This window comes from Scyliorhinus torazame, chromosome 21 (assembly GCF_047496885.1).
Source record: "Scyliorhinus torazame isolate Kashiwa2021f chromosome 21, sScyTor2.1, whole genome shotgun sequence".
NCBI lineage: Eukaryota > Metazoa > Chordata > Chondrichthyes > Carcharhiniformes > Scyliorhinidae > Scyliorhinus > Scyliorhinus torazame.
This window is the reverse complement of record NC_092727.1, coordinates 87,214,473-87,228,661: the sequence shown is the minus strand read 5'-3', so window position 1 is coordinate 87,228,661 and position 14,189 is coordinate 87,214,473. Positions and strand designations below refer to the sequence as shown.

At 48.1% G+C, this 14,189-nt stretch overlaps 1 protein-coding gene across 3 annotated transcripts in view; it reads left to right on the top strand.

The window, feature by feature from the left end:
• plekhm1 (pleckstrin homology domain containing, family M (with RUN domain) member 1) overlaps positions 1-14,189 on the top strand; it is a 73,489-nt gene that overhangs the window by 41,303 nt on the left and 17,997 nt on the right. For all 3 annotated transcript variants that reach the window (XM_072487026.1, XM_072487027.1, XM_072487024.1), the window contains 2 exons: positions 11,340-11,826; positions 13,739-13,964. In XM_072487026.1, the coding sequence (XP_072343127.1) occupies positions 11,340-11,826; positions 13,739-13,964 (713 nt within the window). The remainder of the gene's footprint in view (positions 1-11,339; positions 11,827-13,738; positions 13,965-14,189) is intronic.

The window sequence follows — 14,189 nt, the reverse complement described above, 5'->3', positions numbered from 1 at the left end:
CTGCTTTTTAAGAAAGCCCCGAACCTGGAGGTACCTGAACGTATTCCCGGGGGCAGGCTGAACCTCTCCTCCAGCGCCTGCACGCTGGGGAAAGTCCCGTCTATAAACTTTCCCATTCTCCTAATGCCTGTCCTATACCAGCCTTGGAACCCCCCATCTATCCTACCCAGAGCAAATCTGTGGTTATTCTGTATCGGGGTCCACATTGAGGCCCCCTCCTCCTGCCTGTGCCTCCTCCACTGCACCCAAATCCTCAGTGCCGCCGTCACCACTGGACTTGTGGTGTATCGCGCCGGCGAGAACGGCAGCGGCGCCGTGACTAGTGCCCCTAGGCTGGTGCCTCTGCATGACGTGGCCCCCATGCCGCCCCCTCCTCCATCATCCACTCCCTAATCATGGCCACATTGGCTGCCCAGTAATAGCTGCAAAAGTTCGGCAGAGCCAGTCCTCCCCCTCCCCGACTACGTTCCAAGAATGCCCTTTTAACTCGCGGGATTTTATTCGCCCACACAAATCCCGTAACAATCCTATTCACCCGCTTAAAAAAGGACTTGGGGATAAAAATGGGGAGGCACTGAAAAACGAAGAGGAACCTGGGGAGAACCGTCATCTTCACAGTCTGCACCCGTCCCGCCAGGGAAAGCGGGAGCATGTCCCACCTTTTAAAATCTCCCTCCATCTGCTCCATAAGCCGGGTTAAGTTGAGCTTGTGCAGGGCATCCCAGTTCCTAACCATCTGTATCCCCAAGTACCGAAAGCTCCTCTCCACTATCCTGAGCGGGAGCTCCCCCAGTCTCTCCTCCTGGCCCCTAGCATGGTCCATGAACAGCTCACTCTTCCCCACGTTCAACTTGTACCCGAAAACTCCCAGCATACACATTTACTAGTACCACCTGCACCCCCTCCAGCTTTCCACTGACCATAATGTACCGGCCTCCCACATCCGTAACTATTCTTCCCGCCTCGAACATCCCTCGCTTATTAATCAGGATCGCGACCCCTCTAGTCTTCGATTCCAGCCCCGAGTGAAAAACCTGTCCGACCCATCACTTCCTTAATCGGATCTGATCCGCTACTCTAAGGTGCGTCTCCTGTAGCATTACCACGTCCGCCTTCAGTCCCCTCAGATGTGCAAACACGTGTGCCCTCTTAACCGGCCCATTTCGTCCTCTTACATTCCAGGTGACCACCTAGTTGGGCGGCTGATCCCCCCCCCCCCCCCCCAAATCGCTGATCAGCCGTCACCTTTCTTGGGCCAGACCCCAGCCCGCGCCCCACGCCTCCACCGGCCCGCCCCCAGGCAGCCTCCGCCCCCTACCTCCTTTCTATCCCTCAGCAACAGTCCCGTCCCCGTCAGCAGAACATCTCCCCCCCCCTAATAACAGCACAATGTAAGCCGACCCCTTCAACAAGCATATCGTCTGCTCACCCCCCCCCCCCACTCCACTTCCGTGAGCTAGCCCACCCAGCTAACTTGGTGACCCCCGCCCATGGCGCCAGACATTCTCCCACCAATTTCCCCCCCCCCCTCCCCCGCTCATACACACATACTCAAATGAAAACAACAGTCCCAACACAATTGCCCTAGAAAAAAACCGATAAACAAAGAAAAGATCAAACAGAAGATCCAGCATCTAACAAACACACCTCCACCCCCCATCAGTGCTAATGTAAACTTTAACTCACTCAGCTCTGCAACTGGCCCCAACACAGAAAGCATTACAAATAACGTCCGAAAATCAAGAAACATTTTTGATGTGAACTTTGCAGCAAAGTTCAATGTCCTCAGTCCGCCACCAGACCTTTCCTTTTCACAAAGTCCATCGCTTCCTCGGGCGACTCGAAATAAAAATGTTGCTCCTCGCACGTGACCCAGAGGTGGTCCGGATACAGCCGACCAAACTTCATCTTTTTCTTAAAAAGGGTCGACTTTATCTGATTGAACCCCGCTCTTCTCCTGGCCACCTCTGCACTCAGGTCCTGATAGATCCGCAGGATACTGTTCTCCCATTTACCACTCCGTGTCTGCCTGGCCCACTGTAAAATACACTCCTTGTCCCAAGTACGTGTGGAATCTCACCACCATTGCCCTCGGCGGGGGGGGGGGGCTTCCCGCGAACGCCCTGTGAGCCCTGTCCACCTCCAAGGGTCGGGAGAACATCCCATCCCCCAGCAACTTCTCGAACATGGTCGCTATGTATGCCCCAGCATCCGCTTCTTCGGACCCCTCCGGGAGACCGATGATTCTCGGGTTCTGCCGGCAGTATCTATTCTCTAGGTCCTCTACCTTCTCCAGGAGCCTTTTCTGCTGATCTCTCAGCATCTCCAACTCCACCGCAGTTTGATGTTCCTCCTGCTCTGCCAGCGCCTTCTCTACTTTCTGGATCGCCTGATTTTGGGCATCCAATCTGAGCTCAAGCCGTGCAATTGATTCTTTAATCGGGTCCAAGCATTCCTGCTTCTGCTTGGCGAAGCCCTCCTGGATAAATTGCATCAGTTGCTCCATTGACTGCTGGGTCGACAAGCCGGGACTGCGGTCATCCGCTATGCTTTCCCGCCCTGCAGCTTCAGCCCAAGCCTTCTCTGTTCTTCCTTTGCGAGCACTTCTAGCCCACCTCTCCATGCTCCGATGTGGGAATCCAATAAACAATTGCCTCTACCATCAATTTTCCAAATCAAGTCCAGTAACAAATCGGGGGAAAAGGTCCGAAGGTCTGACCTGAGCGGGAGCCACCAAATGTGCAACCTACTCCTTCATAGCTGCCACCGGAAGTCAGGAATTGAATTTTTAAACTCCTCCAAAAGTATAATTTCTCTGAGTGCTTCTCACGTTTGGTCTATTTTCAAAGCCCTTATCCACCTATTAAAGTTACTCTGTTTGATCCTTTAAAACTCCATGTTTGTTTGACCAGGTTCTTTCCTTAAATTTCTAATCCTTTGACTGTAGGCAGGTACGAGTTCATATGCATCCAAGATGGATTTTTTCACCTCCTCATATGTCCCAGATACCTCCTCTGGTAGTGATGCAAACACTTCACTAGTCCTACCTACCAGCTTTGTTTGAATCAGTAATACCCACATGTCCGTTGGCCATTTCATTTGTTTAGCCACCTTCTCAAATGAAAGGAAAAAGGCTTTTACCTCTTTCTCATCAAACCTTGGCAATGCTTGGACATATTTAAATCGATCCCCACCAAGCCTTCGACTATGACGCTCTTTCTCTTTATCCTCATCACTATTCTCCAACTGAATGTTTCCCTTTACATCTGCCAATTTTAACTGACTGTCATGTTTCAGCCATTTTCTGAAGTTCAAACTCTCTCTCTCTTTCCCTTTCCTCCCTTTCTCTTTCTTTGTTTCTTTCTTCTCTCTCTTTTTCCCAGATCTATATCTCCCTTTCTCCTTGTCTCTTTCCTCTCTCTCTTTTTCTTTCTGTTCTGCTGGGGCTATTCTTTCTTTTTCACTCATTTCGTATTCAAGCTGCTTTAATTCTTTTTCCTGTTCAAGTTGCTTGATTTGTAACTGAATTTTTGCCATTTCTAATGAGTCAGGCAATTTTAAATGCTCAGCTAACGCCATAAGTACCTCTTCTTTTTGTGTGCTGTCAGATAACGAAAATTGCAATGTTTTTGCCAAATCTAAAAGCCTTTTTTTTTTAATAAACAATTTTAATGAGGTATTTTTGGCATTACAAACGGCAACAGTATAAAAACAATGTACAAAGAACAATAACCATAGTGCAATCACCGACTCCAATCCCGCCAAGACCCATCTAATTGACCCCCTATTCTACGCTACCCTAACCCCCCCCCCTGCTGACGATTAATTCTCCGCGAAGAAGTCGATGAACAGTTGCCACCTCTGGGCGAACCCTAACAGTGACCTTCTCAAGGCAAACTTAATCTTCTCTAGGCCAAGAAAGCTCGCCATGTCAGTTAACCAGGCCTCCGACTTTGGGGGCTTTGAGTCCCTCCAAGCTAGCAGTATCCATCTCCGGGCTACCAGGGAAGCAAAGGCCAGAACATCTGCCTCTTCTCCTGGATTCCCGGGTCTTCCGACACCCCGAAAATCGCCACCTCTGGACTCATTGCCACCCTTGTTTTCAATACTCGTGACATGACGTCTGCAAATCCCTGCCAATATCCCCTAAGTTTTGGACGCTCCCAGAACATGTGGACATGGTTCGTTGGTCCTCCCACACATTTTACACACCTCTCCTCCACCCCAAAGAATCTACTCATCTGGGCCACTGTCATGTGGGCCCGGTGGACCACCTTGAATTGGATCAAGCTGAACCTGGCGCATGTTGTAGCCGTGTTGACACTGCTCAACACGTCCGCCCATAAGCTATCCTCCATCTCACCACCAAGCTCCTCCTACCACTTATGCTTCAGCTTCTTGGTCTGCGTCTACTCCGCCCCCATAAGTTCTTTGTAGATGTCCAAGGCGCTCCCCTCTCCCACCCATCCCCTAGATACTACCCTATCCTGGATCCCCCTTAGTGGCAGGAGTGGGAAAGATGATACCTGCTTGCGCAGAAAGTCCCGCACCTGTAGATATCTAAATTTGTTCCCCCTTGCCAGCTCAAACTTCTCCTCCAGCGCTCTTAAGCTAGGGAAGCTCCCCTCTAAGAACAGGTCCCCCATTCTCTCAATTCCCATCCTTCGCCATACTCGAAACCCTCCAAGCTCCCCGGGGCAATCCGGTGGTTGACACATATTGGGGACCAGATCGATGCGCCCACTGCTCCAACGTACCTCCTCCACTGACCCCAGGTCATCAAGGCCAAGACCACCACGGGGCTGGTGGAGTACCTCTCCGGTGGGAATGGCAGAGGTGCCGTTATCAATGCCCCCAGACTGGTGCCCCTACATGAAGCTGCCTCCATCCGCTCCCAAACCGACCCCGCCCCCACCACCCACTTCCTTATCATGGCTATGTTAGCCGTTCAGTAGAAATTACTGAAATTCGGCAGGGCAAGCCCCCCCCCTCCTCCCGATTCCGCTCGAGCATCACCTTCACTCGCGGGGACCTACCTGCCCATACAAAGCCCAGGATGATTTTGTTAACCCTCTTTAAAAAAAAAGGACCGCGGGATGAAAATTGGGAGACATTGAAATACAAATAAAAATCTCGGTAGGACCGTCATTTTAACTGTCTGCACACTCCCAGCCAACGACAGCGGCAGCGCATCCCATCTCCGGAACTCGCCCCTCATCTGCTCAACCAACCGGATCAAGTTCAACTTGTGTAACCGGTTCCAGTTGCGTGCCACTTGTATCCCGAAGTACCTAAAACTGTCCACCACTAAACTAAACGGCAGCTCCCCCAGCCGACCCTCCTGACCCCTCGCCTGGACTACAAACATTTTGTTCTTTGTCATATTCAGTTTATACCCCGAAAACCGGCCAAATTCCCCCAAAATCGCCATAATTTCACCCATCCCTCCCCCTGGATCTGATACGTATAAGAGCAGGTCGTCCGCGTACTGTGGGACCCTATGTTCTCCCCCCACCCCAAACCAGCCCCTTAAAGCTCTCAGAGCAATTGCCAGCGGCTCTATAGCTAACGCAAACAGCAGTGGGGAGAGGGGGCATCCCTGTCTTGTCCCCCGATACAGTCTAAAATAGTCCGAGGTCGTCCTATTCATCCTTACACTCGCCTCCGGGGCCTGGTACAACAGCCTAACCCAGCCGATAAAGCCCCTACTGAACCCATATCGTCCAAGCACCTCCCATAAATAGTCCCACTCCACATCCCACTCGAACGCCTTCTCCACATCCATTCCCACAGCTACTTCAACTTCCCTACGCTCCGGGGGCATCATAATCACATTGAGCAGCCTCCTTATATTGGCCACCAACTGCCTGCCCTTGACAAACCCGGTTTGATCCTCCACAATCACGTCTGGCACACAATCTTCAATCCTGGAGGCCAAAACTTTGGCCAACAGCTTGGCGTCCACATTAAGTAGTGAGATAGGCTTATATGACCCGCAAAACTCCGGGTTCTTGTCCCGCTTCAATATTAACAAAATAGTGGCCTGTGAAATCGTCGGGGGCAGCACCCCTCTATCCCTTGCCTCATTGAAAACCTTGACCAGCAACGGCCCTAAAATCCCCGAGCATGTCTTATAGAATTCCACCGGATACCCATCCGGCCCAGGGGCTTTACCCGACTGCATTGCCTTCAAGCCCTCAACTATTTCTTCGGCCTTAATCGGGGTCCTCAGCCCATTTACCAGCTCGCTACCCACCCTTGGGAAGGTCAGTACGTCCAAAAACGTCTCATCCCCTCAGGCACCGTGGGGGATAGAGTCTACTGTAAAAGTCCCTGAATGCCCTGTTTAGCCCTGCCGCCTCCTCTACCAAGTTCCCATCCCCATCAACCACCCTGTCTATTTCCCTGGCCGCCTCCCTTTTCCTAAGCCGCTGTGCCAGCATTCTGCTGGCCTTCTCCCCATGTTCGTAGAACACACCCCTCGCCTTCCTAAGCTGCTCCACTGCCCTAACTGTGGACAGCACCCCAAACTCCGCCTGCAGCCTCCGACGTTCCCTTAAAAGCTCCACCCCCGGGGTCACCGCATACCTCCTATCTATATGTAGGATCTCCTTAACCAGTCGCTCCGTCTCTGCCCTATCCGTCCTGTCCCTATGAGCCCGGATCAAAATCAGCTCCCCTCTCACCACTGCCTTCAACGCCTCCCAGCCCACTGCTGCTGAGACTTCCCCCATGTCGTTAACCTGCAGGTAGTTCTGCATGCACTTCCTCAGCCTCTCGCACACCGCCTCGTCCGCCAACAAGCCCACGTCCAACCTCCATTGCGGGCGCTGGAAGCACTCCTCACTAACCTGCAGTTCCACCCAGTGTGGGGCATGATCTGAAATAGTGATGGCCGAGTACCGTGAGTCCACCACCCCTGCCAGCAAATCCCTGCTCAAAATGAAAAAGTCAATCTGGGAATAAACCTTGTGAACATGCGAATAAAAAGAAAACTCCTTCCCCGTTGGCTGCCCAAACCTCCATGGGTTGACCCCCCCCCCCATCTGTTCCACGAACCCTATCAGTTCCATTGCCATTGCTGGCAGCTGGCACCCTCCCCGTTTTTGAACACAACCAGTCCAGGCCAGGGTCGATGACTGTATTAAAATCCCCTCCCATAACCAACTTGTGCGAGTCCAGATCAGGTATCTTCCCCAGCACCCTCTTTATGAATTCCACATCGTCCCAGTTTGGCGTGTACACGTTAACCAAGGGTACCTTCCTCCCCTTGAGCTTGTCGCTCACCATGACATAATGGCATCCCCCGTCCGAGACTATACTGCGCACCTGAAATTGCACCCGCTTATTGATCAAAATCGCCACCCCTCTAGTCTTGGTGTCCAGCCCCGAATGAAAGACCTGACTGACCCAACCCTTCCTTAGCCTGACTCGATCCGCCACTTTCAGGTGTGTCTCCTGCAGCAATCCACGTCCGCCTTCAGAACCCTCAGGTGCGCGAACATACGGGCCCTCTTAACCGGCCCATTCAACCTTCTGACATTCCAGATGATCAGCCTAGTTGGGGGGCACCGTGCCCCCCCACCTCCGCTGATCAGCCATCCTCTTTCCTGGGCCTGCCTCCAGACCATGCGCCGTGCCTCCATCGGCCCACCCCCTGGCAGCCCCCACCCCCGACCTCCTCTCTGTTCCGAATCCTAAGTCCCTCCCTCGTCAGCAGGGTAGCCCCCCCCCCAGCAACACCGCTTTGTAACCTAACCCCTGCCGTATATTGATCATATACACCCCCCCCACTGTGCTTCCATAGACTAGATCATCCAGCTAGCCTGGTGGCCCTCGCCTCCGGCGCCGAGAGGTCTCCCACCTATTGTTTCCTCACTCCCCCCCCCCCCCCCATGAAACCACTTCCCTCATCAAACCGATCCCAAACAATCGGCCAATTACCATAAGAGACAACCCAAAACGAAAAACCCCACACCCCCCATAGTACAAATCAAAGTAATAAAAAGTACAAAACCCCACCAGCCACCCCTACCAAAACACCGAAAACCCATAGAAACCGAACAACTTTTATTTCCCCCATCTTCAACCAAACTCAAATGCAGAAGAAAAACAACAATCAAAACGTATAAACATCACTCAGAAAAGTTATAACTTAAAACAAAAAGTTCTCAGTTCAGCACCAGCCCTTTCTTCTTGGCAAAGTCCTTTGCGTCTTCAGGCGACGCAAAATAATGGTGCTGGTCCTCGTGCGTAACCCAAAGACGCACCCAAATTTCACCTTTTTCTTGGACAGGATTGCCTTAACTTGATTGAAGCCTGCCCGCCTTCTGGCCACTTCCACGCTCAGATCCTGATAGATTTGCTGTATAGAGCCTTAGTTAGGCCACACTTGGAGTATAGTGTTCAATTCTGGTCGCCACACTACCAGAAGGATGTGGAGGCTTTAGAGAGGGTGCAGAAGAGATTTACCAGAATGTTGCCTGGTATGGAGGGCATTAGCTATGAGGAGCGGTTGAATAAACTCGGTTTGTTCTCACTGGAACGAAGGAGGTTGAGGGGAGACCTGATAGAGGTATACAAAATTATGAGGGGCATAGACAGAGTGGATAGTCAGAGGCTTTTCCCCAGGGTAAGAGGGGTCAATTACTAGGGGGCATAGGTTTAAGGTGAGAGGGGCAAGGTTTAGAGTAGATGTACGAGGCAAGTTTTTTACGCAGAGCGTAGTGGGTGCCTGGAACTCGCTACCGGAGGAGGTAGTGGAAGCAGGGACGATAGGGACATTTAAGGGGCATCTTGACAAATATATGAATAGGATGGGTATAGAAGGATACGGACCCAGGAAGTGTAGAAGATTGTAGTTTAGTCGGGCAGCATGGTCGCGCGGGCTTGGAGGGCCGAAGGGCCTGTTCCTGTGCTGTACATTTCTTTGTTCTTTGTTCTTTGACAAGCAAAATGCTATTGTCCCATTTGCAGCTCCGCGTACGCTTGGCCCACTGGAGAACACACTCATTGTCCAAAAATCTGTGGAACCGGACCACCATCGCCCTTGGGGGGTCCCCCGGCCGCGGCTTCCTCGCCATCGCCCTGTATGTCCTGTCCACCTCCAACGGTCGGGGAAAATCCCCCTCCCCCAGAAACTTCTAAAACATGACGCCAAAAACACGCCAGCATCAGCCCCCTCAACCCCTTCTGGGAGATCAACAATTCTTAAGTTCTGCCGGCGAGCTCTATTCTCCAGATCTTCTACCTTCTCCAGTAGCCTTTTTTGCTGATCCTTCAGCATCCCCACCTCCAGCTCAACCACCGTTTGGTGCTCCTCCTGGTCTGCCAGCGCTTTCTCCAGCTTCTGAATCGCCCGATCCTGGGCATCCAGCCAATCGATCGATTCCTTTATCGGGTCAAGGCAGTCCCGTTTCTGTCTAGCAAAGCCTTCTTGGATGACCTGCATCAGCTCCTCCGTTGATGGTTGGGCCGTCACAGCAGGGGTCGGCAGCCTCCACCCAGCCCTTGCTTATCCTCTTATTTCTTCCTTTTCGATCCCTAGGGGTTCTTCGTTCCATACACCAATGTGTGGCTTCAGTACCAAATTATCCGCTCCTTCGAAGCCAGTGTTCAAAACCGCAGAAAAGTCGGGGAAAAAGGTCCAAAAGTCCGGCCAGAGCGGGAACCGCCAAATGTGCGACTTATTCCCTCATAGCCGCCACCGGAACTCCTAAAAGCCTTTTCTTAGTCTCTGTTCGTAAGGTACTGCGTGTGGCCTTCTCCACCCCCAAAAGCTTCCGAGCCTCTGAAAGAGCCATCGTCCACAACACGCTCCCTACTTAAACTGATATACCACACCTGAAAAGCAACCACAAATATGCTCACCCCTCTTTAAGTTCACTAAGCCAATAATCATGAAAGATAAACTTTTATCCTGGACAAGCCCCCACTTTATTATGGGCCTGGGTTTAGAGAACCCCAAAGTGTATCATGGAGTTCACCGGACACACAACTTTTAATAGATTTTGGTCATGGGGAGCACAGGAGCCCACTTTACAGGTGTGATGGAACAAAGATCTAAAGTACTTTTAAAACAAAACAATGTTTATTATATGAATCCAGTTAGCATTTTATAAACACACAGTAAACATCTTAGCAACTATCAACTCAAATACTTCCCCCAAAGAATACAATACTCTATAAGTAACCCTTTAATCTTTCCTAGCAACATCCATAAGACAAATACCCTCTTTAACAAAGACATCAGTTTTAAATTCTCTACTGAGATCAGTTATCACTTTTAAATTAGCAAGTGATCTAAAGACATAGCTTTCATGCAGAAAGAGATCAAAATTATACCTTGTTTGGCTGGATGCAGCTCCAACTCTGAAAACTAAACTAAATGCACTCTGTAGCTGCCAGTTCAAAAACGAAAGTAAAACCAGACAGACAGCTCAGCTCCACCCACACTCTGACATCACTGCAGCTATTTGATAAACACACATTTCTTAAAGGTACTCTCACATGACACTATGTTGTCTCACCTTTCTCTTTGTATTTCTCATGTTTTGTCCATTCCTTTGTTTTTCTCTTTATTTTGATTCCTGCTCTATAATTTAGCTGAGACCATTCAACAGAGATTATACTGCAGCTATACAAAACCCACTTGAAGTACTGTGAACAGTCCTGGGCAACACACCTTAGGACGGATATATTGGCTGTGGAGGGAGTGCAACATAGGTTTACAGAAATGTTACCTGGACTAGAGGGATTGTTACGAGGAGAGGGTACACAAATTAGGCCTGTTTTTGCTAGGATTGAAAAGGTTAAGGAGTGATCTGATTGAAGTATTCAAGATGTTAACAGGGAAAGGCAGGGTAGATAAAGATGAGCCATTTCCACTGGTTGGAGATTCTAAATCTAGGGGGCCTAGACCAAGAATTAGGACCAGACCGTTCAGGAGAGATATTAGGAAGCACTTCTTCACTCGAAAGGGTGGTAGAGGTTTGGAACTCTCTCCCACAAACAGCAGTTGAAGTTAGAACAGTTAATTTTAAATCTCAGATATAGATTTTTGTTAAGCAAAGATATTGAGGGATATGCGCCAAAGGTAGGTCTGTGGAATTAGGCCACAGATCAGCCATGATCTCATTAAATGGCAGGATAGGCTTGAGGGGCTGAATGGCCTAATCCTGTTCTGATGCTCCTATTACTGATGTGGGAAATAGGTCCAGCATCTCGTGTCTTTTGATGATATTTGGAGATTTCATAGGTTTGCATTGAGCCCCCCCCCCCCCCCCCACCTTTGGGCTGTTGCTAAGCAGCTTGCTGATAATTATTCTGTCTATTTAAAGGACACCAGATGAACGCAATGAAGGAGATCAAACACCAGTTTCCATGAAGCACAATTTTTATATTTCTATGCCACAGTCCGAGTTGTCCTCAAAGCCTCCAGAAGAAGATTCTCTAATTAATGCTCAGCCAGTTGAACAAGTGGTAGATTTGCATACAAGTATTGGAGAAACAAATGCAAGGACTAAAGAAAGCCATTCACAAGTTGCACCCTCACCGCCACTCTGTGCTCCTGCTTCAACCTTGCGTCGTCCAGCCAAGGAAATTGACATCAAGACCACATCTCCTGTTGCTGATGAGATAGCAAATCACGTTCACACTAAAAGATTGTCCCACACAAGCTCGGTGAGAACTTTGCAATCTGTACAATGCCAAGAACAGGAAGTAAAAACCGACCAAAATTACGCTGAAGCAGCAGAACCAGTTTCTCTTCGGGAAGGAATTACCTCTGTGCCCAGCAATCGCTTGATTGAACCAAGAGATAATCATGTGAGTTGATTCATTTGTGCCGACTGTAGTCTGACAATGTCACATTTTACAAGTGCATCCTGTAATGAGCGAAAATAATTTGGCAACCCCCTTTGGGAACTTCTCTATTGATTAGATTTCCAAAATGCCGCAGTGTAGCACTCAAGACTATTCAGGGTCCTACTGTAGAGCTTTTGTGTCTTAAGCAGAACTATGTTCCTAAAAGGCAAAGATACAATCACATGCAAAGGGTTGTGGAGAGTGGGATTAGTTTTGGGCAATTCTGTTATTCGCAATGGAGAGAGTGAAACAAATAGTACCAAAATAAATTGGAGAGGGCATTTAATCTCTCCCTTGCACCCATGTTGCATCAGTAAGTGACATTTATTCTGAAAGCCCTTATATCAAGTTGAGATACTCAACTTTTCTGCTAACAGTGCATGTGTCTATGGGCATGAAAAAATGGAGAGAACAAGGAAAAGAGAAAGTATCATCAAATTAATTTGTTCTATTCAATCTGAATCTGCTAGTTTTTTTCCTGCTAATCTCTTGGACCACATTTTAGAGTTGCTGCTAATAATAATTCTTTTATTCCTGAATTGAAGTTTTAGCATTTAATTAATTTACAGTCTGGAGCACTTTAATTGGGTCTATGGCTCATTGATTTTAAACAAATAACATAATATTTAATATTTTGTTTGCCCATGTTAATTTTTTATTCACTGTGTATAAACACCAAATCAACAACGATTTTCCAGATTTGAGCCAAAGCATAAAATCATCTCCTTTAAGTAAATGTTCGGTTCCTTTTGGACAATGGATACATTTTTGCCAGTCCGTGTGCCCCAATTCAACAAGTAGAATGAGAAACCTCAATGTCTTGACATTTTTACCAAACTTGGCAAGTTTTTATTCTTCTAACACATTTTAACATAAGAATTTCCTTGTTTTTGTTTGGGCCATTGGACTATAAATAGGGGGGGGAAAACATAATTTTCTAAGAGCTTTCTTGCATCAGATAGTTGGGTCATTTTATAATTAAAGGAGCTAGGGATTTTCAATTATGTGTGTACTCCTGAGTAATTATGTTTTCCCTCACTTTGACAAATCTGCCACATTGGTAAAAAAAATTATTTTTGAACACTTTAATCAAATATATTGGGGGAGGGGAGAACTTGTGCAAGATACAATGTTGAAGATGCTCAAACACTACAAAATAAAAGCAAATTACTGTGGATGCTGGAATCTGAGACCAAAGAGAAAATGCTTGAAAATCTCAGCAGGTCTGGCAGCATCTGTGGGGAGAGAAAAGAGCTAACGTTTCGAGTCCAGATGACCCTTTGTCAAAGCTATAATACAGAGAAAGTGGGAAATATTTATACTGTGGAGTGGGAATGAAAGATGAGTTATAGCCACAGAAACCCAGGGAAACGGGGTGCTAATAAACGGGATGCACCCCATTTAATAGCACCCCGTTTCCCTGGGTTTCTGTGGCTATTAGTCATCTTTCATTCCAACTCCACAGTATAAATATTTCCCACTTTCTCTGTATTATAGCTTTGACAAAGAGTCACCTGGACTCGAAACGTTGCTCTTTTCTCTCCCCACAAATGCTGCCAGACCTGCTGAGATTTTCCAGCATTTTCTCAAACGCTACAACGTGGGTTCAAACAGCACATTTTAGAATTATGCAGCACCATGAAAAAGGAGAGCTACTTGGGTGCTTTCAAAATAATTTATTGTTTCCCCTCCTTGTTTTCAATTCAATTTAACATTGGATTGATGGGTTTGTGATTTGGACTTTGTTCTCTACTCTGAATGTGTTCAGAAGCCATTGATATAGCAGTGCTCATTTTATAATGATATTACTGCTGGAAATGTTCCATGTTTCTCTCCTGACAATTTATTATAAAGTCTAACTTTGTGATTTCAGAAAAGAAGTAGCTGGATATCAGCTGATGACTTCTGCAAACCATCTCCAAGAAAAGAGCTCCCAAAAAGCACAACAGAAAGTTCACCTGGATGTTCTGTGAGCACAAGACCAGTGAATGAAAATAACACTCAGCTGACCAAGCATGGACAGTCCGCCTCCAATTTCCCTCGGTGTAAACGTGGCCAGAGGGACTCGTCTTTTAAAGTGACTCATCGCCGAAAGGCAGGTAGGATGGTTTGTAGGATGGTTTGAAGAAAGAACTGCCTCCAAATAGTATGGTATTTGATTCATTTTAAATCAACTAATCCAATCACTGCTGTTGTGCATACAAATACAGAATTGTAACCCAATAGCTATTTGATATTTTGGATCTTGCGCTGAGTGGCCTGTGGAGGACTTTGATTTGAAGAATATCCAAACAATGAGCTCGAGAAGAAATGCAGCATTATTT